The 24,344-nt window shown below is 42.6% G+C and overlaps 1 protein-coding gene across 1 annotated transcript in view; it reads left to right on the forward strand.

Annotated features, from left to right (window-relative positions):
* Window positions 1-24,344, forward strand: part of Acoxl (acyl-CoA oxidase like) — a 366,861-nt gene that overhangs the window by 99,891 nt on the left and 242,626 nt on the right. Inside the window, 1 exon segment of the mRNA XM_070013290.1 lies at window positions 18,427-18,461. Within this exon segment, the coding sequence (XP_069869391.1) occupies window positions 18,427-18,461 (35 nt within the window).

A 24,344-nucleotide genomic window follows, 5' to 3' on the forward strand; every position in this document is an offset into this window, starting at 1 on the left:
CTCCATACTTTATGAGGTGTGGCTTTTTGAAGGATTATTTTATGGTTTTGGGCCAGGAAATATTGCACTGGGGGAAATCCCCTTGGACTAGGCTTGACCTGAGTTTGAAGAGAAAGTGCTTGGAGAAGGAGGTAAGATGAGGAACCGGAGCTCCCTGCCTACAAGACTGGCCCTGAGTTTGGGCTCTGAGGACTTCTGGGGAATGATCTTTATTTGCCGTTCAGCAACTCAGGGTAAGGAGGTCTTGCCTATGGCGCCGGCCTCTATGGCTCACCAGTGGATATGCCAACTACTTGAGAACAGAACCCAGGTCTTCTGGGTTACAACCAGCTCCTCTGTCACAAAATTCAATGAATATACATAAGAAAATGTAACCAGGAAAATGGAAGGGATGGGTGGGTTTGGGAGAAATGGGGGAGAATGATGAAAGGGGGTACATTGGTCAAGATGCATTATACTCGTAAACTCACATGTTGAGTTGAAACCCCTTTGTACACTACTTAAAGATAATTTAAAAAAAATAAAAATTGTCCCTTCTGGACAGGGAGCAGTTACAAAGAGCAAGCAGAGAGATGGAAGACAGATAGAGGGTAATGAAGAGGGTTCTTTGGTGGAGAATTAATCAGTCTAGATCATAGTGCTGTGGGAATTGGGTGTGAATAATTTGGTGGCATTTTATTTACTTATGTTTATTTTTTAGTGCGGGGGATTGAACCCAGGTCCACATGCGTACTAGGCAAGCTCTTTATCATTATGTCTCAGCTCTTATTTGGTGGTATTTTAAATGTATCAAATCCTGATCTGAATCCTCTTCTTGGTTTGTTTGTTAACAAGGAAAAAAAAACCCTCTTGTCTAATCTGAATCTTTAAAAAGAAAAAAACTAACGTTTTCCATCTCTTCCATGTATACCCTGGCATTTGCTTTGTAATTTTGAGACTTGCCCACCCCAGGGTATTGTCAGTCTGGGCAGGCAGGCATAGAGGCAGAGAGGATGTTATTTCTCATTTCCTGCAGTGCACATGGGGTCCTTGGCTACCCTTGTGGACGGCTGAGGAGTGAGCCTCTGGGGCCTCACGACATTGGTGGTGTGACTGCAGTGCTATTCTGGGAGGATGACGCACAGGTCCAGGGACGGTCTCTTTTCTAAAGATGGCTGTGTAATAGGATTAAAACTTCAGAGGACAGCTCTGACTCTCCACTTTTGAAGTGCTGGGCTAAAAGAAATTCTATCCCAACACAGTAACACAGACCCTGCTGCAGCCCCTTATCAGATAGACCTTACTATATCTCCTCCGGGCTCTACATAGGTTGGTCTCTCTGCCTAATTGCTCCCCCTTCCTCCCCCTTCTCCTCCTCCTCCCTCTTCTTCCTCTTTTCCTCCTCCTTCCCCCATCCTCCTCCCTCTCCCATCCTTCTCCACCTCCTCCTCCCGCTCCCCCTCCTCCTCCACTTCCTCCCCTACTTCTCCTCCGACTCCTCCCTTTTTCTTCTCCTTCTTCTCCTTCTCCTCCTCCTGCTCCGACTCCTCCCTTTTTCTTCTCCTTCTCCTCCTTTTTCTCCTTCTCCTCCTCCTCCTGCTCTTCCTCCTCCTCCTCCTTCTTCTTTTTCTTCTTCTTCTTGTTCTTTGTGTGTGTATGTGTGTGTGCATGTGCCTGTGTGTGCGCGCATGTGTGTGTGTGAGAGAGAGAGAGAGAGAGAGAGAGAGAGAGAGAGAGAGAGAGAGAGAGAGAGAGAGAGAGAGAGAGAGAGAGAGAGAGAGAGAGAGAGAGAGAGAGAGAGAGAGAGAGAGAGAGAGAGAGGATATTGGGACCTAAACCCAGAGCCTGGGCTATGTCCATGATCTTTCTGCTTGAATTTAGCACTCTACTGCTTGAGCCACAGCTCTACTTAGGGTTGTTTGTTTTAGTTTGTTTGTTTGGGTTTTTTTGGTGTTAATTGGAGTTCAGATATGCCTGAGCTGACTTTGAACTGAGATCCTCAGATTGAAGCCTGCTTCATAACTAGGGTTACAGGCATGAACCATTAACCCCTGGCTTTAACTCTTCCTCTCTCATCCAATGGTTCTGTCTAAGTGAGTGCTATATCCCCAGTAGCCTTCGATACTTGTAGCTCCCTTTCACACAGAGAGCTCTTGTGGTATCTTATTTGTTCCAGTTGTAGGTGTGAACTGTTCACCTTCTTTTCCAGTAGTTATCAATTGGGGAACTCCATAGCACCAAGTATGCAAGAGACCATCAGTAGATACCTGTGAGCTGCATCCAGCTCTGTGACCAGACAGCCACACATACCTTTGTTCTAACAAGGTCCAAGAGCAGGAAAGAGAGTGGTTCGTGTTGTCATCCATAGTAGCCTGGCTCTAGATGTTCAGTGTATGTGAATACGCTCACAGCCCATTGCAGCTCCAGTATGTAGAAGATGGCACCTTCAGCAGGTGAGGCAACTTTGCAGGGACAAGCAGATCATATTGGACTATACAATGTTGTGTCCAGCTCTGTCCTCAAATGATGAGAAGAGCCTCCACAAAATTCCTCTTTTGAATCACAGAAGGTTGGACAAATGGGATTGCATGAAATTGCAGAGCTTCTGCATGGCAAAGGACATAGCTAGCAAGATCAATAGAAAGCCCACGGATTAGGAGAAGATCTTCACTAGCCATATAATGGACAAGGGTCTCATATCTAAAATATACTTGTAACTCAAAAAATTAAATCCCCCCAACAACAAATCCTCAAAGAAATAACTGCCCAATAAATAAGTGGGCTAAAGACTTGAAGAGAAACTTCTCTGAAGAAGAAATAAGAATGGCCAATAGACACATGAAGAAATGCTCAACTCCTCTAGCCATAAAAGAAATGCAAATCAAAACAACATTGAGATACCACCTCACCCCAGTTAGAATGGCTATAATCAAGAACTCTAACAACAACAGATGCTGGAGGGGATGTGGACAGAAGGGAAACTTACTTCATTGTTGGTGGGAGTGTAAACTTGTTCAACCACTTTGGAAAGCAGTATGGAGGTTCCTCAAAAGACTCCACATAGAACTCCCCTATGACCCAGCAATCCCACTTCTAGGCATTTACCCAAATGATCACAAACAAGACCATACTAAAACTACTAGCACAACTATGTTTACTGCAGCCTTATTTACCATAGCTAAGATATGGAACCAACCCAGATGCCTCTCAGTGGATGAATGGATCAAGAAAATGTGGTATCAGTGCTTGTTTAGCAATGTACTCATTACCTTGCCCATGTAATTGTAACCCCTCTGTACGGTATTTTCACAATAAAAATTAAAAAAAAAAGAAAATATGGTATATATACACAATGGAATTCTATTCCTTCATCAGAAAGAATGGCATTGCCCCATTTGTTAGGAAATGGAAATACTTCAAAAATATTATATTAAGTGAAGTAAGCCAGGCCCAAAGAAACATAGGTCCCATGGTTTCCCTTATTTGCAATAGCTAGTATATGTCTGAGACAAGCAGAAAAGGTCAGATAAGTTGATGTTAGACGAAATGACCCCCAAGATAAGGACTCAAATGGTTTTTCTTTCTTGCCATTGTTTCTAACATATTTATAAGATATTTCGTTGTTGCTTTGTATGTAACTCTCCCATGGTATAACCCCTGTTTTCACTGTATTTGATGTTGGTATAATTTGTGGAGGGGTAGGAAAAAAACAAATTGTTTAAATAGAGATATATATAGGTGGACCCATTGCAACAATGAGATGTACAAGACATTATGTCAAAAAAACGAACTTTACAACTTTGGTGGGGGGGGAACAATGGGGGTGAGGGGGTGGGGAGGGGAAATGGGAAGGGATGGAAAGGGGAAACAAAGAAGGAAGCCACAATGCTTGATAAGAAATGTACTCATTACCTTGCGCATGTAATTGTAACCCCTCTGTATGGTATTTTCACAATTAAATAATTCCTCTTTTGAATAACCCTTTGTTTGGAGGATGGAGAAGAAATAATGGACACATTGGGGCTTGGAAACTTCCATGCTTGTTGCATGGGTGACTGTGTTTCCTCTGATCTGTGGGCTGACCTGGTTTATGTGACATTAGGACAATTTGATCCTATCTGTCCCCAAGGTCATGGAGTGGTGTAAGGCTCCTGCCAGCTTTTGACTTGCAGGGATAGCCTAGGTCAGGCCATCAGAGTGATGATGTTAGCTCTAGGTGATCCTATTGGGTCACTTTTTCTTTTTAAATTAACTTTCATCTAGAAAGTTAAGTGGGTGTGAGTAGACTTTGTAAAAATATTTGCATATCTCATTTCTTTGTCTAATTAGTGTTAGGAGAGCAATGTCCCAGTTTTCATGCTTGAATAAATAGTTGCTATGGTGTAAGGTGCTCAGGGGCTGGCTCGCTGCGGTGCTTTCCCCTTCTTAGAACTTTCCATTCCCTCCAAGCTTTGCTCTATTCCATGCTCCTGACTTTTCTTTCCAAAGAACTAATCTTGTCAGCAAAAGGTAGAGGACAGTTTTGTCAGTGGGGCAGCGTGGTTCTGAGCATGACGTCACTAGAGGATGCTGCTTGCCTACATTCCATTTTAAAAGTAAGGGGAATCATAACACTGGGAGGAACTGAGTTAAGTAGAGGCTTTTCTCTGACCTGCCCCCACCTTTGCATATGACCTGCAGCCTCTGGCTTAGTCCTCACGGAAGGATTGGAAGCCTCGCTCTATTGGAAGAGCCCAGGTGCTTCTTATCTAAACCAAACATAGCAACCCTCATCTCTTGAGAATGTTGGTGGGATGTAGATGTTGTATTTTGATGTGCAAAGCTGTCACAGTGTGCCTAACACAGAGAAGCCTGTCTGAAGACTTCAGCATACCTTTAGTTATTTCATGATGTCACCTAACTGGTAAGAGATGCTACTGAGATTTGAAGCCAGGACTGTGCCTGTGCCTGTGTCTGTCATAAACAGAGGGAAGTTGTCCAGTTGGGAGTTTGAATATTTGTTTTGTGGAAGGGCATTTTGGAGGGAGAGGGTGAGACCTTGAATATGTGAGCATGCAGAGAGAAAAGAGGAAATAGAAAGAGATCAATGTTACCTGGGAAAGGGTAGTTGACTGTCAGTAAGATCACAGAGACAAGATAGGGCCTTACATACAGGTGGAAGGCTGGCCCCAAATCAAAGCAAATGTGTCCTCCTCAGAGATAAGAGAGAGAGAGAATTTGAAGAGAGAGGGAGCTGCAGAGGAATTTTCAAGCAGGAACAAGAAAGCTGCAGACATTCCAGAAGAGGATTTCTGTCCTTTCAGGAATACAGAGGCCCAGGGAGCTGGGATGATTGTGGACACTTTGGAAAAAGAGGCACATAATTGATTTCCATCACCATCACTCAATACATGAGAGGAGTGGTTGGTTAATTTAAAGGAAGAAAGGTTTATTTGATTTAGTTTGGGAGGTTTTAGTCCACTGCTTTGGTGTCTATTGTGAGGCAGAGCAAGTGCGTGAAGGAACCAAGCTTCTCACTTCATGGTGGTGGGGAAACAAAAAGAGGGACAGGAAGGGGATAGGGGACCCACTTCCCCCTTAAAGGGCTTAGCCCTTCCAAGAGGCCCAATTCCTAAGGATTTCACTACCACCTAATATTGCCACATGCTGGCAACCAATTCCTTAACACATGGACTTTTGGAAGGTATTTAAAATCTGAACCACTGCAAAGCTAAATGTTCACAGTTGTTTAAGAGAAGAGAGGCGAGGAGGCAGATAGCTTGCGGAGGCAGTAATTTTAATATGGGATTTTGAAGAGTATGCTTTGGTTTAACTTCAATTCATGGCAGCACCAGCCGATGTGAAGGTATGATTTATACCTGGTTGAAGGAGACAGGAAAACAAGATGGTTGGGATGGCTCAGATTTACAAGTGTACCTGTTGGGGTTGTAGAAGAGCAGGGTAGGAGTGAGGTGAGAACTGCTGGGAAGGTAGAAATGAGATGAAGTCCCAGAAATGAACATGGGAGGAGAGGGAAGAAAGAGAGACTGCCCTCTTCAACCACTGCTAGCTATGCAGAATGTGAGTAGGAACTTCCAGTGCATAACACTGATGAGCCACCTTTGGATCTCATGGTCCAGCAAATACACAGTGTCTACATGGGAAATGTTGTGACAAGAATGTCTGTCTTTACCCAACTATGACTTGAAGTGCAGTCCATTAAAGCTGGCTTCTAATGCCCTGGACTCATGGTCAATGGCAAGGGAGGTCCTGTCTGTCCTCAGATCTATGTTCTTCTATCCTGGCTGTTAGAGGGGTATTAATGGAAGATGTTCAAGAATGAGATTCCTTATGAGGAGCCATTTAAGGCATTTTCCCTTCTCTTAATGTAGGTGCCAGATGATCAGATCTTGCTGACTAGAGGATGAACCTTCAAACAAGCCTACCTGCACTCCTTGGAGGGTGTAGACTATCACATGCAGTGGGTCCCAGAGATGACCAGTCATGTGGGTAGAGAGAAGCTCTCTTCTTTCAGTATGTGGCTCAGAATGTGATCCTGTGGGAACTTCATTGAGACCTCTGGGGCCAAGGAGGTACCTGGTTCATTTCTTTCCTGCCCCAGGGTAAGTGATCACTGACTAAGTCTGGATAAAATACTGCAGTTTGAAGCCAGTCCAGGCAGGAAAGCCTGTGAGAATCTTATCTCTGATGATGCACTACAAAAGCTGTGGCTTAAGTGGTAGAGTACTCATCTTGAGCAAAAAAGCTCAGGGATAGAGCCAGAGCCCTGAGTTCAAGCCCCAGGACAGGCAAGCTTGTGTATGTGCATGCACGTGCGCACATACACACACACAAGCAATTAAGATCTTTGTGTGCAGTTCATTTGTAATGTCTTCAGGAGTCTGTGGGAACTCTTGTCCTACATCTGGCTACTCAGAATGAATGTGGCTCCCTCTACATGATGAGAAAACTGTTGGAGTCCACAAGAGACTCCAAGAGCCTCAAAGATCTCAAAGATGTTCTTCCAGCTTCCCAAGACAAGGGAAGTGTGTGTGTGTGTGTGTGTGTGTGTGTGTGTGTGTGTGTGTGTGTGTGTGTGTGTGTGTGTGTTGTGTGTGTGTGTGTGTGTGTGGTGTGTGTGTGTGTGCTAGTATTGGGACTTGAACTCAGAGTTTGGGTGCTGTCTCGTAGCTTTTTTTTGCTCAACTTTGCTGTTTGAACCACAGTTTCACGTCTGGCTTTTTGCTGGTTAATTGGAGATAAGAGTCTCACAGACTTTCTTTCTCAACCTGTGATCTTCAGTTCAGCCTCTTGAGTAGCTAGAATTACAGTCATGAGCCTATAATGTGCACAGAAAACTACACAATCACACTAGAGAGAAAAAATGAAAGCAACACAAAAGTCCTGTTGTGGTCTGGCACAAGATTGGACATGGATGGAAGATGAGCAGCTGGCCTCGGACAGTGTGGGAAAAGATCTGCCCACAGACAGCAGCTTCCATATATGTTATGCTGAAGTAGTCTGAAGAGGGCTGGGTGAAAGCCAGGGTAGAGCATGAAGGCCTCCTGGGGATGGTGATGGTTAGGAGTTTATGGGATTAATTTGGGATATGAATGATGTGAGAAGGGCATTGAGGATGGACAGGATGGAATGTGAAAGGGAATGGACCAATGGCCTATGTTTTGTGTGCTGGACAGGAATGAGAGGGTTGGAGTGATTAGAAAGGGACTAAGAACAGGTGAGGAGGCTTTATCTCATGGCCCAGAAGGTTTACAGTAGACTTCTGGGATATCAGCTCTGGGTTTTCAACTGGAGGAGGCAGCCTCAGTGGCAGTATTTGCCATGCTTCCTGTAAGGGAAGGTGACACTCTCTAGGAGACAGAAGTGGTATTGTAGGAAGGACAGGATCTAAGCCAGCTCAGCTGGAGACACTGATTCTAGAGAGGGACTGAGCAGGCAAGCTGAGAATGACTGGGTGGGGGAGCCCCTGGCTTACTTTTTATGTGGTTGTCATCTCAGTGTGCAAATGCTTAGTGATTGTGATTTGGCCTTTTCTTTCTTTTTGTACTTTTTTTAACTGCAAAAATACTGTACAGAGGGGTTACAGTTACATAAGCAAGGTAATGAGTACATTTCCTATCAAGCATTGCTGCTTCCTCCTCTGTTTTTCCCCTTCCATCTCTTCCCTCCCACCTCCACAATGCCTCCCCCCCCCGCCCCATGTTGTAAAGTTCGTTTTCAACACAGTGTTTTGTGCATCTCATTGTTACAATGGGTCAACCTGTATCCCTATTTAAGCATTTTGTTTTTTCCCTTCTCCCCAAATTAGAGAAGTGTATATACAAGATGCAGGGCACTGGAATCAAACACATACAAAGAAACATACAAAGAACATACAAAGAAACAAAAAAATCACATAGTACATTATAAATACGTTAGAAACAATAGCAAGAAAGAAAAAAATTGTGTTCCTATCTTGGGGTTCATTTCCCTTAACATCATCTTATATGGTCATATGTACATAGCATTTGACCTTTTCTGCTTGTCCTAGATATACTAGTTATTGCAAATAAGGGAAACCATGGGATCTATGTTTCTTTAAATGGAAAGACTTGGCCTTTTCATATTACATCTTAAGCCTGTTTCTCAAGTTGCTATATGATAACTTATAATACCAACAATATATTGAGTAGAGCATGTTTGCTGTTTTAATCTCCCTTGTTTGTAGCTATCTACACTCTTTCCATTTTTACCTTGTGTGCATCTTTGGCTTTTTACTTTTTAAAAAATTATTTTCTTATGGCCAACCTGAAAGTATTGATGTGATCATGACTCCATAATACCTTTTGTCAGATCATTTTCCAAAAGATCTGTGCTGAGTTTTAAGGCTTACAAATGAGCTCCTCCCACTTGCTCATGTTTACTGTCACTTGGCTGTTTTTCCACATGGGAATCCTGTGAACACAGCAATGACTGGCAGGTACAGAGTATTCATTTGGGGCTGGACACTTTGCATACCTTGTCTCATCCAGCCTTCTAACAAGTCTGCAAGTGTAGAGTGATTGTAATCCTCAAGATTATGATCAGAGAGATTGAATCATTTGCCTCAGGTCTTGTGACTAGGAAATGGGTTGGAATGAAGGTAGGTTCTTAGGAACTCTTGCCATAAGTGATCACCATCTCATACTGTCACATCACACAGTTCTAATGTCCATTATGTAGTGTTTTTGGTGAGGTTGGTGATTTTCCCATATGTTGTATTTCCTTGTCTGTTTTTATATTTTTTCTTTTAATGGCGTTTATAAATCTCTGTGTGTGAGAGAGAGAGAAAGAGAAAGAAAGAGAAAGAGAGAGAGAGTACTGGAGCTTAAACTCAGGGTCTCATGCTCTTGCTTGGCTTTTTTTTTTTTTTTTTTACACTAGGCTGGCTGAATAATACCTCTACTTCTAGCTTTTGGGTGGTTAATTGCATATAAGAGTCTCATGGATTTTTCCTCATGGTCTGGCTTTGAATCAGGATCCTCAGATCTTAGCCTCTTGAGGAGCTAGGATTACAGATGTGAGCTACCAGCACCTAGCCACAATTTATTATTTGCTAACATCTTCACGTGGTATCTCCACTCTAGTTTGGAGGGCTAGTGCATTTCTTTTCTTTCTTTCTTTCTTTTTTTTTTTTGTTGGTCATGGGCCTGAACTCTGGGCCTGGGCACTGTTCCTCAGTTATTCAGCCCAGGCTAGTGCTTTACCACTTGAGCCACAGCACAACTTCCAGATTTTTCTGCTTATGTGGTGCTGAGGAATCAAACCCAGGGCCTCAAGCATGCAAGACAAGCGCTCTTCCCACCTTCCCAGGCCCTAGCGTCCTCTTCAGGTGTGTGTGTAGGATCCTCAGGTATTTGTAGGGTCAAGGTGGTGTTTAGCTTTGGCCTCATGACTCAAGGTAGTGCTCCAGATTTTAATTGAGATGGTAGTGCATGGATCGGGTTCTGGGGGATGGCAGTGTGCTATTATATTTTCCATCATTTGGGGTTAAAGACACAAAAAGAACATGTTTAAACAACCTAAGAAACCTGCTTAGCTTTCGCTGTTAGTTCTGAACTAATTTCCACTGATTTAGCAACTCCTGTTTCACATCTGCCCTTGAAAGCTCCTGATGTGAATTACTGGCTTTCTGAAAAATCTGGGGGAAAAATGTAACATGCACACACACACACACACACACACACACACACACACACACACACACACACACACACACACACACACACATCCTCTTCTTTTCCCAACCTTAAGTATGGTATGTTATTTAGTTTCTTTCATTTTTTTTTAAAGTTTAATTTCAAGGGATATGGAAGAGTAACATCATGAAATAAACTCAATAATGAAAAATGTGTTGCTATTTTTCTTCCTCCTACCTATCTTGTTTTCTTTCTCCTCTCTTGGTGGGAATGACAGAAAGGAGAGCTGTGGTGCATTGGGGATCTGAGGCTTACCCTTGGCCACAATGAAGCCAGCCCCATCCTGTCCTTGCTTGTAAGCAGAACATTGAGGGCACCTCTGCCTACTCAGTGTGGGTCTCCTGTCAGCACCAGGAGGCTCCATTTCCCTCATGTCTGCCAGAGGGCTTGAGTTCACAGTGAATACAGTCCCTGGAGCTGAAGACATTGAAATGCCACTTAGAGGACATTAACAAAGAAACAAGACATTTCACTTTAAGCCTTTGCATCAGTATCATCATCATCATCATCACCATCAGCACCTAGAAGTTTCAGAGGTGCTAATTGTGTTGCTGAGTTCTTTCCACATATTATCTCATCAAAGCTTCTCAAACTCAATATCAGAAGGCCTGATAAAATCACATTTTCTGATTCAATGGGTCTGAGGTAAGTCTAAAAATTTGTATTTCTCCCAGTTTCCCAGGGAGGCAAATACTGCTGGTCCTTGTGTGTGAGGGTTAAGTTAATCTCCCTGAATCAGTCCCCATTAAAGAAGAGAATATGAGCTTCACATCTCATTGAGGAAACAGAGGCAGTAAAGGTTACAAGATTTGACCACAAAGGTCAAATCTTGGCTGCTAATCACAAGCATCTCTTAGCTCAGCATAGTTAGATTAGCAAAGGAAGCAGCAATAGCCTAAAAAAAGCCCTGGGAGACACCTGTGGTAGAGAGAGAGCATGGTGGAGAATGTGATGGGGTTTGAGAATTAAACTTAGGAGGGTCAGAGAGGCTAAAGTGGTTCACGAGGAAGACCAGCCCCTATGGGGCTAGGATGGAGTCTTTGTTTATCAGTGGAGACTATCTGGGAGAGTGGAGAAGGGGTTAAAGAAATCCATTCATTCTACAGACAAGTTGATGTTAGGGAAATGAACCCCAAGATAAGTATTCAAATGTTTTTTCTTTCTTGCAATTGTTTCTAACACATTTATAAGATTATTTCTTTGTTGCTCTGTATGTCCCTCCCCCACGGTATAACCCCTGCTTTCACTGTATTTGATGTTGGTATAGTTTGTGGAGGGGAAGGGGAAAAGCAAATCGTTTAAATAGGGATACAGCTGGACCCATTGCAACAATGAGATGTACAAGTCGTTATGTCGAAAACGAACTTTACAACTTTGGTGGTGGGGGAGGAGGAAGATTGGGTGGGGGGTGGGGGGAGGATGGGAAGGGATGGGAAGGGGAAACAAAGGAGGAGGCTACAATGCTTGATAAGACATGTACTCATTATGTTGCCCATGTTATTGTAACCCCTCTGTACAGTATTTTCACAATAAAAAAATCCATTCTATGTCAGATATGATAACGTATACCTGTAATTCTAATTTCTTTGGAGGCTGAGACCAGGAGGATTGTGAGTCAAGGCAACTTGGACAAAAGTTCAAGAGACACCATCTCAACCAATACAAAATTGGGTGCAGCTGGGCACCAGTAGCTCTCACCTGTGTTCCTCGCTACTCAGGAGGCTGAGATCTGCGGATCGTGGTTCAAAGCCAGTCCTGGCAGGAGTCTATAAGATTCTTATCTACAATTAAGCACCAGATAAAGGCCACAAGTAGAGCATTGGTTCAAGTGGTAGAGTACTAGCCTTGAGCACAAAAGCTCAGGACAGTTCCCAGGTCCTTAGTTCTAGCCCCAGGGCTGGCACAAAACAAACAAACAAACAAAAAACAAAAAAACCCTGGGTGCAGTAGTGTGTTAGCTGTCTTTTCAGCTACATGGGAAGCATAAATAGGAGGATCACTGTTCAGTCCAACTTAAACAAAAAGCAAAATCTTATTTTGAAAGCAAAAAGGACTGGGGATGTGGCTCAAATGGTAGAGTACCTGCCTAGCAAGCACAAGGCCCTCTGTTAAAACCTTAGTATCACTAGGGTGATGGGGACAGGTAATTTGTTTTGTGCATCACCTCTCTGCTCACTTACTCTTATGGATCCTGGTTCTGTTTGTGTGGAACTCTGTCAATACTGTGGCTATTTCTATTAAATTCTGTCCACATTGCTGTGTAATCTTTTCTCCATGTTATGGCTCTGTTCATGTGAGAATCTTTCCTTGACATGATTCTGTGTGACCATACCATAACTACTTATGAGGGGTGTCCTGGCCAGGCTGTGGACCTGTAGGAATTGTTTTGTTCACACTTTGGCTCTTTGTGTGTGTGTGTGTGTGTGTGTGTGTGTGTGCGCGTGTGTGTGTGTGTATGTGTGTGGTGTGTGTGTATGTGTGAGAGAGAGACAGACAGACAGAGACAAAGACAGAAAAAAAGACAGAGACAGAGACAGCGACAGAGGTAGAGATAGAGATGGAGATAGAAAGACAAACATACAGAGTGACAGAGACAGACAGACAGACAGAGGGAAGGAGGGGGACAGAGAGCACCTTGAATAAGAAGTACGGTAGGCAGAGATCAGTTTCCAGCTACACGGGGGCCCTGCAGTCAGGCGGGTGTTGGGGAAGAAGCACTTCCTGATGACCTGTGAACACAGAAGGGAATTCCATGTTGTCTCTATGGTTGTTTCAGACATTTCTTTCTTTCTTTAAAAAAATTATAATGTATATTAAAATGTGTTTTTAGAAATGATGATTATTATTTTACAAGACGCGTGCTGTCTGCTTGGTGCTTTATATGGTGTATCGGGCTGCAGCTGGAGCACTTCTGGGTGTGTTATGGCAAATTATTCTCAGATTACCCTTTAATGCAGGAAGGGCTGCCTGGTGTCTGAGCTCCCTGGGTCATGCAGAGAAAACCCCCAGGCTTGATACAAAACAGCTGCCTCAGTCAGCTGGTCCAAAAAAGGAGCACTTTCAGATTGAAGCAGTAGGAAAAAAGGTTTTGTAGCTGGTGGAGATTTTGGGGGGAAAAAAGTTAAAATTACTCTTTCCTGGCCATTAAAATATGATTTAATTTTGTTACTAACAAATTGTATAAATCTAAAAAAAAAAGGAGCTCTATAAAGGGGAGTTTGTAAATTATGTTCTGGCAGCATTTACAGAGTGTCCTAAGGGGCATTCCCCAGGGAGGGCCCCGAAAACTCCCAGTGACCTCTGTGTCCCCAGGCCTCAGCCTGGCTGGGCAGGGGTCAGAGGTCCAACCCAATGGCCTCCCTCCCTTTTCTCCTGTGGGGCCCTGCTGAGACCAGTAGCAAAGAGGTCAATTGTGTAAGGCCTCCCTTTGTCTGAGTGGCTCTATAGAGATCTCTGAATGCCAAAGTGTACCCCTACACATGGATATGCATTGCATGTACATCTTTATGATGTGTATGTGGTACCTGTGTACATGCAGTATTGTGCAAGCAGATGTGTGCACATTTTAGTAAGTGTGTACATGATGTACAGTGAGAGTACACGCATGTCTGAGTTGTGTATATGTGTGTAAGGTGTACAGATGTGTGTCTGTGTGTGGGTTAGTGCACTTGTACATGCATGCACTTATATATGAGACTTGCATACATTGTTTCTGAGCTGCTGATGTAGGTTCTAGAAGGAAACAGCTTGCGCTCATCTTGTAGGATGAGGGTTCTCAAGGAGGTGGTAGTAGCCATACTGGTTTTTTTTTTTTTTTTTTTGCCAGGACTAGGGCTAGAACTGAGGACTTGAGCATTCTCCTTGAGCTGCTTCTGCTCAAGGCTAGCACTTTACCAGTTGAGCCACAGCAAAACTTCTGGCTTTTTCTGTTTATGTGGTACTGAGGAATCAAACCCAGGGCGTCATGCATGCTAGCCAAGCTCTCTACCACTAAGCCACATTCCCAGCCCAGGGCTGTTTCTTAAGGCTGAAAGAGGAAAGGCTCTAACTCATCTCGCAGCAGATTATACAGGTGCCTGTATCTGGTGTTCACCATGGTAGGAAATAGGCAGAATAGGCATACAAAGACTCCTCACTCAGCTTTGCCTCATTGGCCCATTCCAACTTGGGCTTTCAAAGCAAGACCCTTGAGAACTTCCTACACTGCTCCTACCCATCCCTCCTCTCCCCTCCTCCCCAGCTCTTTCAGGGGTGCTTGATTAGATTCAAGGCATGTTGTGTGAGGCTTCAACCACATGGCAAGAGCAACTGTGAAATGCCCTGGTTCCATTCACAATGGACTCCACAGAGCCTCAGGGCCTTGGCATATGTCCTGTCATCTTGGTCCCTGAACTGCCTGTTCTCATAGATGCCCACAGGATGCCATGACTGATCTTTGGTGAAAACTGATGCTGTCCACTGGTGTTTCCACAATTCAAGGGCATCCTTTCAAGAATGACAACAAAACATATTTGATTCAGAAACTGAGAAAAGACAAATAAAAAGGTTTCACTTTCTTAAAAGATTGATTTCCCAGCTTTTAACCTGCACAGCTGCCATTGAATAACTTTCAGCTTTCTTCTTGTTCTTACCCCTCCCATCCCCATTTCCTCTCCTTATTCCAGCAAAGGCTTATCTTTCAACTGTAGAAAAGTCACCAATTAAACTGCACTCCAAAACATCAAAATATTCATTCAGTAAAATTATCTTATAATTAGCTGAACTATCATCCAGAACTTTTTAACCTCAGGAAGTGTAAAGTGACCCAGCCTATGAAATCTGTTAAATCACTTATCCTGACCTTTCTGGCTATAGTTTTTGCTTTTCTTTTCTTTCATTTTTCCCTAAAGTAACTTACTCCTTGTCTTTTACATTTTTGATAGACCCAAGACATCTTTCTCTTCTGTTTGCTTAAATCCCAAGGAAAATGTACTTTAGTTGAGATAGACCATTAAGTGAACTGAGGTGAATTGGCCCTGACTCCTGATCACTCACACCATCTTTGGTCCTGCTTTTCCATGCCTGCAGTAACAACGCAAGGTTGAACTGTCCTGCAACTAATATATTCCAGCACTAGCCGAGGGATTCTGCAGTATGTCAAACTCGACAGTGACACTGGGATTTCTTAGCTCAGACACTGGGCTTTCTTAGCTCAGCCACTTTCCCCTCTCCTTGTCTTCTCTCTACTTTGTACCTCTGCTGGAGTCCCATCTGTTACCTTACACCACCTAGGGAAACATCAGAAATGACATCTTCTATTTCCACTCCCAACCATATTGGAGACTCTCAAAGAAACCATGATATTTGGGGATCTTAAAGTGTAGCTTAGACTTCTTGCACAGAAAAGGTATTAGAGATGACACAAGATTTTCTGATTTTTGGCAGTACTGGTGTTTGAACTTGCCTCATGATTATTAGGCCATGGTTGCTTTACCACTTGTTGACTCTAGCTCTTAAGTTCTTCTGGACACATACATTCAAGGAACTTGTTGAATAGGGCATTAGACACTGATCATTGTTTTTTACATAATTTCCAAAGTTCTAAAAACAATTGAAAAATTATTGGACCACATGCACCTTTTCATAAATTGGGCATTGCCTGTATATAGTACTAGTAGTGGTTGCTAATATTCAAAGAGTTTTATTTTAGTCTGTCAGGGAGTAGGTACACCTAGTTAACTAGTCAATTACAGAAAAATTGCTTCATGGTCATCTTACTCTTGTGAGATAATCACTATTTTGCTCATTTTGCAGTTGGGAAATAAAGGCTGTCTGTGAGACTCAGTGACTTGCTGATACACAGGAATCTGGTTGACTGATATGTGTTTGTTGTGATTGGCTGCTGCCTTTTTGTGCACAGGCTAACTTCCCAGCTTTCTGATTGACTCCCCAAATAACCTAGAGGGGTTTGCACCACACAACACTTCAGGAGAAGGGAGAAACTGTAGTTCCACCTCAGTTTTCTGTGGCCTCTGTATCTAGAAGAGTGCAGGATCTCTTCAGGTCACGTGTGTATTTTTGAGTCAGTTTCTCTGCTGCTCAGAATTGAGGCATGCTGCCCATGAGCTGGTGGGGTTGTAAGTGCTGAGCTGATTTCTAGGTCACTCCTGGTCCAACAGGCCAGTTTCTCTTTGATGGCCTGAGCTCCACTTTTTAATTTAATTTTTAAATTAATTTAGTAATCTGTATTATCTTTAAGTAGTTGTACAAAGGAGTTGCCATTTAACAAAGCAGTATATGAATACAATACATCTTGATTGATGCCACCCCTTTCAATATTCTCAACCAAACCTTCCCAAGCCCACCTCTTCCCTTGCTTTCTTAATTTTGCAGGGTAGACATTGAATTCTAAACTGTATTCTGCCTCCTTCTCCTCTTCATTTCTCTACCCCTTCATTCTTGACCCCACCCCACCCCTTTCTTTATTTTACTTTATTATTTTTATTGTCAAAGTGATGTACAGAGGAGTTACAGTTATATAAGGAAGGTAAGAAGTACATTTCTTGTCAAAGTTGTTACCCCTTGCCTCATTTTTCTCTTACTTTACCTCCCCCAATCCCCCACCCCCAAGTTGTATAGATCATTTCCAACATATTGCCTTGTGTATATCGCTGTTGCATTGGTCCCACCTTGTCTTTTGTCTCACTATTCTGTTGTTCCCCTTTCCTTCCCTAATTCAAATAAATGCATATACAATACCAGGGTACCAAAATCAAATACAGTGACAACAGGAGGGAAGAACATACAAAAGAAACAAAAAAATCACACAGTACATTAAAAACAACCAAAACAAAGTAAAACCTCCTGTGTCCATGTCTTGCAGTTCATTTCATGTAGCGTATTTTATATGGCCATATGTATATAAGTATTGAACTATTCTGCTCATCTGCTAAGATTATCCTAGATGTATACTAATTATTGCAAATAAGGGAAACCATGGGACCTATGTTTCTTTGGGTCTGGCTTACTTCACTTAATATGATTTTTTTTCCAAGTCTTTTCAGTTCCTAACAAATGGGACAGTATCATACTTTCTGATGGAAACATAGAATTCCAATATGCATATATATATATATATATATATATGCCACATTTACTTGATTCATCTACTGAGGGGCATCTGGGCTGGTTCCATATCTTAGCTATGGTAAATAATGCTGCAATAAACATAGTTGTGCTGGTAGCTTTAGTGTAGCCTTGTTTGTGATCGTTTGGGTAAATGCCCTGAAGTGGGATTGCTGGTTCATAGGGGAGCTCTATGTGGAGTCTTTTAAGGAACTTCCATACTTCTTTCCAAAGTGGTTGAACAAGTTTACACTCCCACCAACAATGCAGTAAGGTTCCCTTCTGTCCACATTCCCTCCAGCATCTGTTGTTATATAGCCATTCTAACTGGGGTGAGGTGGAATCTCAATGTTGTTTTGATTTGCATTTCTTTTATGGCTAGAGAAGTTGAACATTTTTTCATGTGTCTATTGGCCATTCTTATTTCCTCTTCAGAGAAGTTTCTCTTTAGCGCACTTGTTAATCAGGAAGTTGTTTCTTTGAGGATTTATTGTTGGAGGATTTAATTTTTTGAGTTCTAAGTATATTTTAGATATGAGACCCTTGTCTGTTGTATGGCTAGTGAAGACCTCCTCCCAATCGGTGGGCTTTCTATTGATCTTGCTAGCCATGTCCTTTGCCATGCAGAAGCTCTGCAGCTTCATGCAATCCCATTTGTACAACCTTTCTTTGATTTGTTGTGTTTCTGGATCTTTCTTAAGAAAATTTCAGCCTGTGCCAAGGACTGTGCTCCACTTTTTGCTCCTGGGATGGACGTGATAGGATACCTACTCGTGGCTTTTTGTCCTAATCTAACCCTGGCGTCAGACACATGCTGCCACCCACCCCTTCTTGGTTATCCCAGAGCTAAAAGAACCTCATTCTGCCAGTCATTTCTGAGGAAGGATGTTTCTGTCTGATCCATAGTAAAACATTCTGCACTTCTTTATACCCTTTCAAACACAATGGTTCTTTAAAAGTAATGGAAACCAAAGCTCTATGACTTGATATTCTCTGTGAAGCATTAAACACCAGTCACTTAAGGAAATGTTTAGAAAATACTTGCCCATATTGGCTTAATTTGCTTGTGCATTCAGCAGGCTCTTGATCTTATTTAATTTGTGTCTCTCTTTCTTCTTAATTACAGCTTGGGTTGACAATAGCCATTCGTTACAGGCACAGGTAAAGCATTTTTTTTTTATCTTTTAAAGAAATATGTTGGGTTAGTTTAGAGCTTTTGGTTTGCTCAAGTCTTGAAGTTTTTGAGTTTATTTTTGGTTCCTACTTTTCTGTGGTATCTATGGCACAGATGAGATGTGGTCCTAATTGTTTCATTGTTAAGAACAAATTGTGCTTTTGAGGAATAGTGGCAATAGGTGGAATATTTATATTCAAATACAAAAAGGGATGATCGATAGCAGGGACTTGGAGGTGATGTCTGAATGTGCCTAAGAATGAGCATGTAAGCAAGGGATGTTCTGTGTGTGATTTGAGGACTCTGTGAGACCCTACCCCAGCCATGTGGGCCTCTTCCTTCTGCCTTGGTACATCTGAGAGTGGCAAGGATAGCTATATTTGTATCTATCTATAGCTATAGATACAGATATATATCTTGCTTCCGAATTTCTACTTTTGCCTTAACGGCAGCATATATATGAACATAACTTGTTTCTTTAAAATTTTTTATTGTTATTGTAAAAGCGATGAAGAGGGGTTATAGTTCCATAAGTCAAGTAAAGAACACATTTCTTTTTAGACAATGTTACTCCTTCCCTTGCTCTCCCCCGGTTTTTCCCTCCATCCCTACCCACAAATTATATAGTTCATTTTCAACATAGTGTATAGTAAGTACCACTGCTGAACTTGTTCACCCTTTGTCTCTCCATTTCTGTGCTCCCCCCCTTACCCTCCCAAAGACAGATACATGAGCAAACAAAAGAAAAGAAAAAAAAAACAGCAAAGGAGAAACCTCTTTTTATTTCATTTCCCAGATCAGAGGTGATCAGAGGAACATAGGCATTGTGTTCTTTCCCTACGAGTATCCTCCTTTGGTCTCACTGTGTGAATAGCTAAAGTCCTGTATAATTTATTATGTCCTGGTGTATTTTAAATCCAACTTCTGCATATGAGAGAAAACATGCACCTCTTATCTCTCTGAGCTTGGATTACTTCATTTAATATGATTTGTTCTAGCTCCATCCATTTCCCTGCAAATGATATAATCTTATTCTTTCTAATGGCTGTGTAAAATTCTACTGTGTATAGGTACCACAGTTTTTGGATCCACTTATCTACTGTAGGACATCCGGGCTGTTTCCATAACTTGGCTATTATGAATAGTGCAGCAATGACCATGGATGTGCAAGTGTCTTTATGGTATCCTGGCTTGTGTACAGCTTGTTTCTTAAACAACCAGTGAGTGCACTCCTGTACTACAAATGCTTGTTTTTAGGATCAACTCTTTCTTATTTGCATATATCAGATAGTATTGTAATTTTAAATTAATTAAAATTAGACCTAGTCCAAAAAAGAGTGACAAGCTCTGTCCCCCCAGTCTCTATTCTGTGCTCACAGCCTCCCCAAAGCACCACCCTTCAGTAAGTGTGGGAGAATGTCTGGTTAGCTCCGAACAAACACACATAGGATTACTTGATTCAAAACAAGTTTGCTTCCTTGCAAGTACTATGAGAAAAACTGTCTTTTCAATCAAAGGGTGTTGCATAGCAGTTCCTGCTTTGACTTGGTGGCTTGGCTCTTAGGAAAAGAGGAACTGCTTTGGGATAAGGAAGTGTTTTTGAAATGTAAGGTTTTGTCTTAAACTTGTTTCTTTTCAAGATGGATGGAAGACACACCTCAGATTGTGCAAGAAGAGGGTGCTTGGGGTTGTGTACAGTTAATATTAGTTCAAAGTCACTTTACATAAGTACATTTTACCCTATTCAAACCAACCAATCACAAGCAAATGGTGAACCTGAGCTCAACCATTCTGAGCACAGGGGCAGGGCCTACTGTGTTAGGGATAAATAGGGGCAGCCTGCCTGCTCTGTATGCATGCTTGTCAGATTTTGGGCACCCTTCTGCAGATGTAAATTTTGCCTTGCTGGGACAATTCTTTGTTTTCATGTCTATCACTGTGACTCCAACTGGTTCTTGGAGAGCACTTTTATAGCAGTGGGAAAAGGGGAGTGGATTTGAACTCCTTGGAATGATGTGGGAAGATAAAAGCATGTGGAAGAAGGCTGCCCCAGGGAACTCCTGGTCATGGAGGAGTAAAAAATATCTTTCCTTACCCTGTAACAGAAAGCAGATAACCAGAGAGGGGCATACAAGTTTAATGTAAATTTTACATTAGACAGGAAACCTTCATAAGCAAGTGGAGACCCAAGACAGAGAAGTAGGACTAGCCAAAGTACCTGAAGTTACTTTGCTTGACCTTTTTTTTTTTTTTTTTTTTTTTTTTTTGGTTGTGGGGCTTGAACTCTGGGCCTGGGTGCTGTCCTTCAGCTCTTAGCTCTTCAGCTCAAGGCTAGTGCTCTACCACTTGAGCCACAGCACCACTTCTAGTTTTTTGATGGTTTATTGGAGATAAGCGTCTCAAGAACTTTCCTGCCTGGGCTGGCTTTGAACCATGATCTTCAGATCTCAACCTCCTGAGTAGCTAGTAGCAGCCACCGGCTGCTCGACCTTTTTTTGCTCAGCTTCTCTTGTATTCCTCTCCTGTGACTTCAGAGATCAGGATGCTCTACTGAGTATCAGGTGGGCACTTCTGCAATGAGAGCCTTAGGATCTGCTTTGGGGAGGGGAAAGTGAGAGTGACTTTCCTCTTTTATTAGTTTCTCAACTCCAGAGCTGCCATGTTTTGGGGGTAGTGCATCTTGAACTCCAACCATTGCTTGTATGTTCTAAGAACGATACACACACAGAAAGTGTCCTGCAGAGGTGTGTTGTTGCCCTGCCTACACAGGCTATAGCAGCTGAGGGGGCTCCCAGCTACTGGCCCTTAGGAAGCCTGGTGTGGATAATACACTGAAGCCTACATACCACAACTGATTGTTTGTTGTATGGGTTATATTGGTGCAAGAGGTTGGAAATTTTCTCTCAGCAACTTGTGAGGTCTTCTTTTGCTAGAATGTTCTAAATATGTATTATTCCAAAAGAAGTGTGTATACATGTGTCTGTGAGAGAGGTGAGAGGGGGAAAGAGAGAGAGTGAAAGAAGAAGAGTATTAGAGAGAGATTTAACATTTCCTTTCTTTGGGTTGAGATTTTTCTATCATTTATGAGTTCGGCACATCCAGGGAAGAGCAGCCTGTCTGTGTCTCTTCCCTAGGGAAGATCTTACTCTACTTCAAAGAACTCCTTTCTGTGATGGCTAAGGTTAGTTCCTGAGGCTCTGCAGAGAATTAAAAGTTGTATAGAAATGTAAAGACTGCATGGAAATTGAGAATAAAGCTTTCTTTTTAGTTCTTTGTCAGGCTGAAGGCCTTTTGCCCAATCATTGACCTTTCAGAATCAGATAAGTTGGTAGAGCACAGATCCCGTCTGGTTGGGGTCTTTGCCCTTGATCATAAAAGATTCTGGTTCCTTCTCTAGAAGCAATGGTGGATGTCTGCCATTATTATGTGTAGTCACCAACACTGTACTTGGTGACAGACACTCTGCTCTAGGGTGGGGAAAGTTCCTCTCACATGTGAGTAGCTGGTGACTTAGACATATCTCCTGCTAGGATGGGATGCTAGTGTTCTGGAAGAAGCATTTTGTCATTGGCTTTCCCCTTTGATTCCTCTTTTTCCAGAACAGCTTGATCTTGATAAATGAAATGTGGTTGAGAGACAGTGGTCATGAGACTGAATGGAAAGATGTACATTGGAGCCACAGCCCTACAGGAGCTAAGAGTTCTATTATGATGAAGGGAAAGAAGAGGGAACACCTGTCAGGGCTTCATTATCATTTTTATACTCTGTCTTAAGCTCTGAGGCTTCTTTAGACTTAAGAGTTTGGAGCAGGCTGAGAAATTTCACTTCTAAATCATCTATCTTGATCCTGAGATGAGCTTCGATCTCCCATAGGCATTTCTCTTATGACATTTCATTCAGAAATCAGTTGGACAATTGCTAATGGCTGTTAAAGGGGTCAATATTCCCCAGATTTGCAGCCTCAGTTCTATTTTACCAGCTGAGTCATTTGGGACAGGTCACCTGTCTCTCTGCCCTTAGGCTCTGCAATCTGCGCTCCAGTTTGTCTTGGACAAATTCCATACACTCTCGTACTCTCTCTCATTTCTTAGTTTAGAAATAAGTCTCTTGGGGGTCATTATGGAGAATAGATATCATAGCTAGGAAACTCTGAGCCTGTCAAGCAGTGAGGAGGCCTGTGATGGAGATGGTGTGACTTTCAAAGCATCGGTCACCTTACTGACAGGGCATAAGACACTGTTGAGTTTTACTCAGAGACTTTGGAACTTTGGAATTGTTCATAATGTAGCCATATTTATGGCACCTTCTCCAGTTCCTATGGCCACCTCATATCACTAAATTATCTTGCTACTCTGTTCTTTGGACCTGGGATATGAAACAGGCACTGTCTTATGTCAGGCTTATGTCTACTACATCAAGTCTGAAGCCTCTCCTGGAAGACCTGAGGGCTGGAGACCAGTTATATGAATGCTAGTTCATTTGTGTGTCAGTGGAAGATACTAGCCAGGGCCTCTGTTCCTCTCCACATAAGTTAGTCTGGACCCTCCTCTCAATGTGGTGGGTTGTCTTTCTGAGAATGACTGTCCTGCAAAGAGAGGAGAGCTAGAAGCTCTCTCCTTTCTGTGACCCAGCCTGATGTCACATAGTATCACTTCTACCTTATTTCCATGAGTGGAGCAGCCACAGCTCCCACCTGTATTCAAAGGGAAGCAACAGAGACCCCAACATCTCAGCAGGTCCTAACCAGAGCATATGGAATGGGAGATTGCAACATGGCTCTCTTTAGAAAATGTGGTCTCTCATAGAGTCCTAACTGAGTGTGGAGTCTCTGTGTGGAGTACTTATAAGAAAAAAAGTAAGATATTGTCTTTTCTGTAAGGCATTTTCTAGTAGGGAATGCATAAGAGAGGTATGTCAAGACTTAAAAATAGACACAAATCTTACAGGAGGAATGAGTGAATCAAAGGAGGCTTTAAGCAGGTGAATTTCAAGCCAACTTCATTCTTCTATCATGGCAAAGTATGAGGGAAGCCCAGCTGTCTCAGGTGAGTCTGCTGGTAGGCTAGTTGTACAAGTCCCTTAGACTGTTACATCATCTTTAAATCTCTGTTTAGCATTTATTTAGAAGACAGGCAGAGTTTTAAGGAAGGAAGGTATGGAGACATGAGGTGAATCCTTGCTGCTTCACATTACTTCTGTAATTGTAAATCTAGTGTTTGTCTTTTTTTTGTTGGTGGGGGGGGCTGAGCTCTGGGCCTGAGCACTGTCCCTCAGCTCTTCAGCTCAAGGCTAGTGCCCTACCACTTGAGCCACAGCATTGCTTCCAGCTTTTTTCTGTGTATGTGGTACTGAGGAATGGAACCCAGGGCCTCATGCATGCAAGGCAATTACTCTACCACGGAGCCAACTTCCTAGCCCATGGTTCAGTCTTGATGTCAAGCTTAGAACTCACTCTTCACAACAAGTCCTGCAGAGCACTAGATGGAATGCAAGGAGGAAACATGGCAGAGGACTGCTGTACTTGAACTTGTCTTTTCAAGGACAGTCTCACCCAAGCATCATAGCAATTTGCTCCTGTTAGCTGACTTCTTTGCTCCCACTGGAAGATGTGCTTGGCAAATATGGCTTCCCTTTGTGCTGTTTCCAGGGATGTCACCTGCAGGCTGCCTTGGTCTCTGTTTTGGCTGTAGGGGGTTAATTGTAGGGTAGGAATTCTTTACCTATTTAAATGCACCAAAACCTGACCAAACAACCAAACAACCAAGCAACAACTAAGTAAATTGGAGAAATTACAATGGGAAACGATGAGATTGCACATAGGAAAAGAGAAGGAATCTACTGAACCTCTCTCTCTCAAGTTCCAAGGTCAT

This window comes from Dipodomys merriami, unplaced genomic scaffold (genome assembly GCF_024711535.1).
Source record: "Dipodomys merriami isolate MVZ:Mamm:240054 unplaced genomic scaffold, mDipMer1.0.p SCAF_90, whole genome shotgun sequence".
NCBI classification, from domain to species: domain Eukaryota; kingdom Metazoa; phylum Chordata; class Mammalia; order Rodentia; family Heteromyidae; genus Dipodomys; species Dipodomys merriami.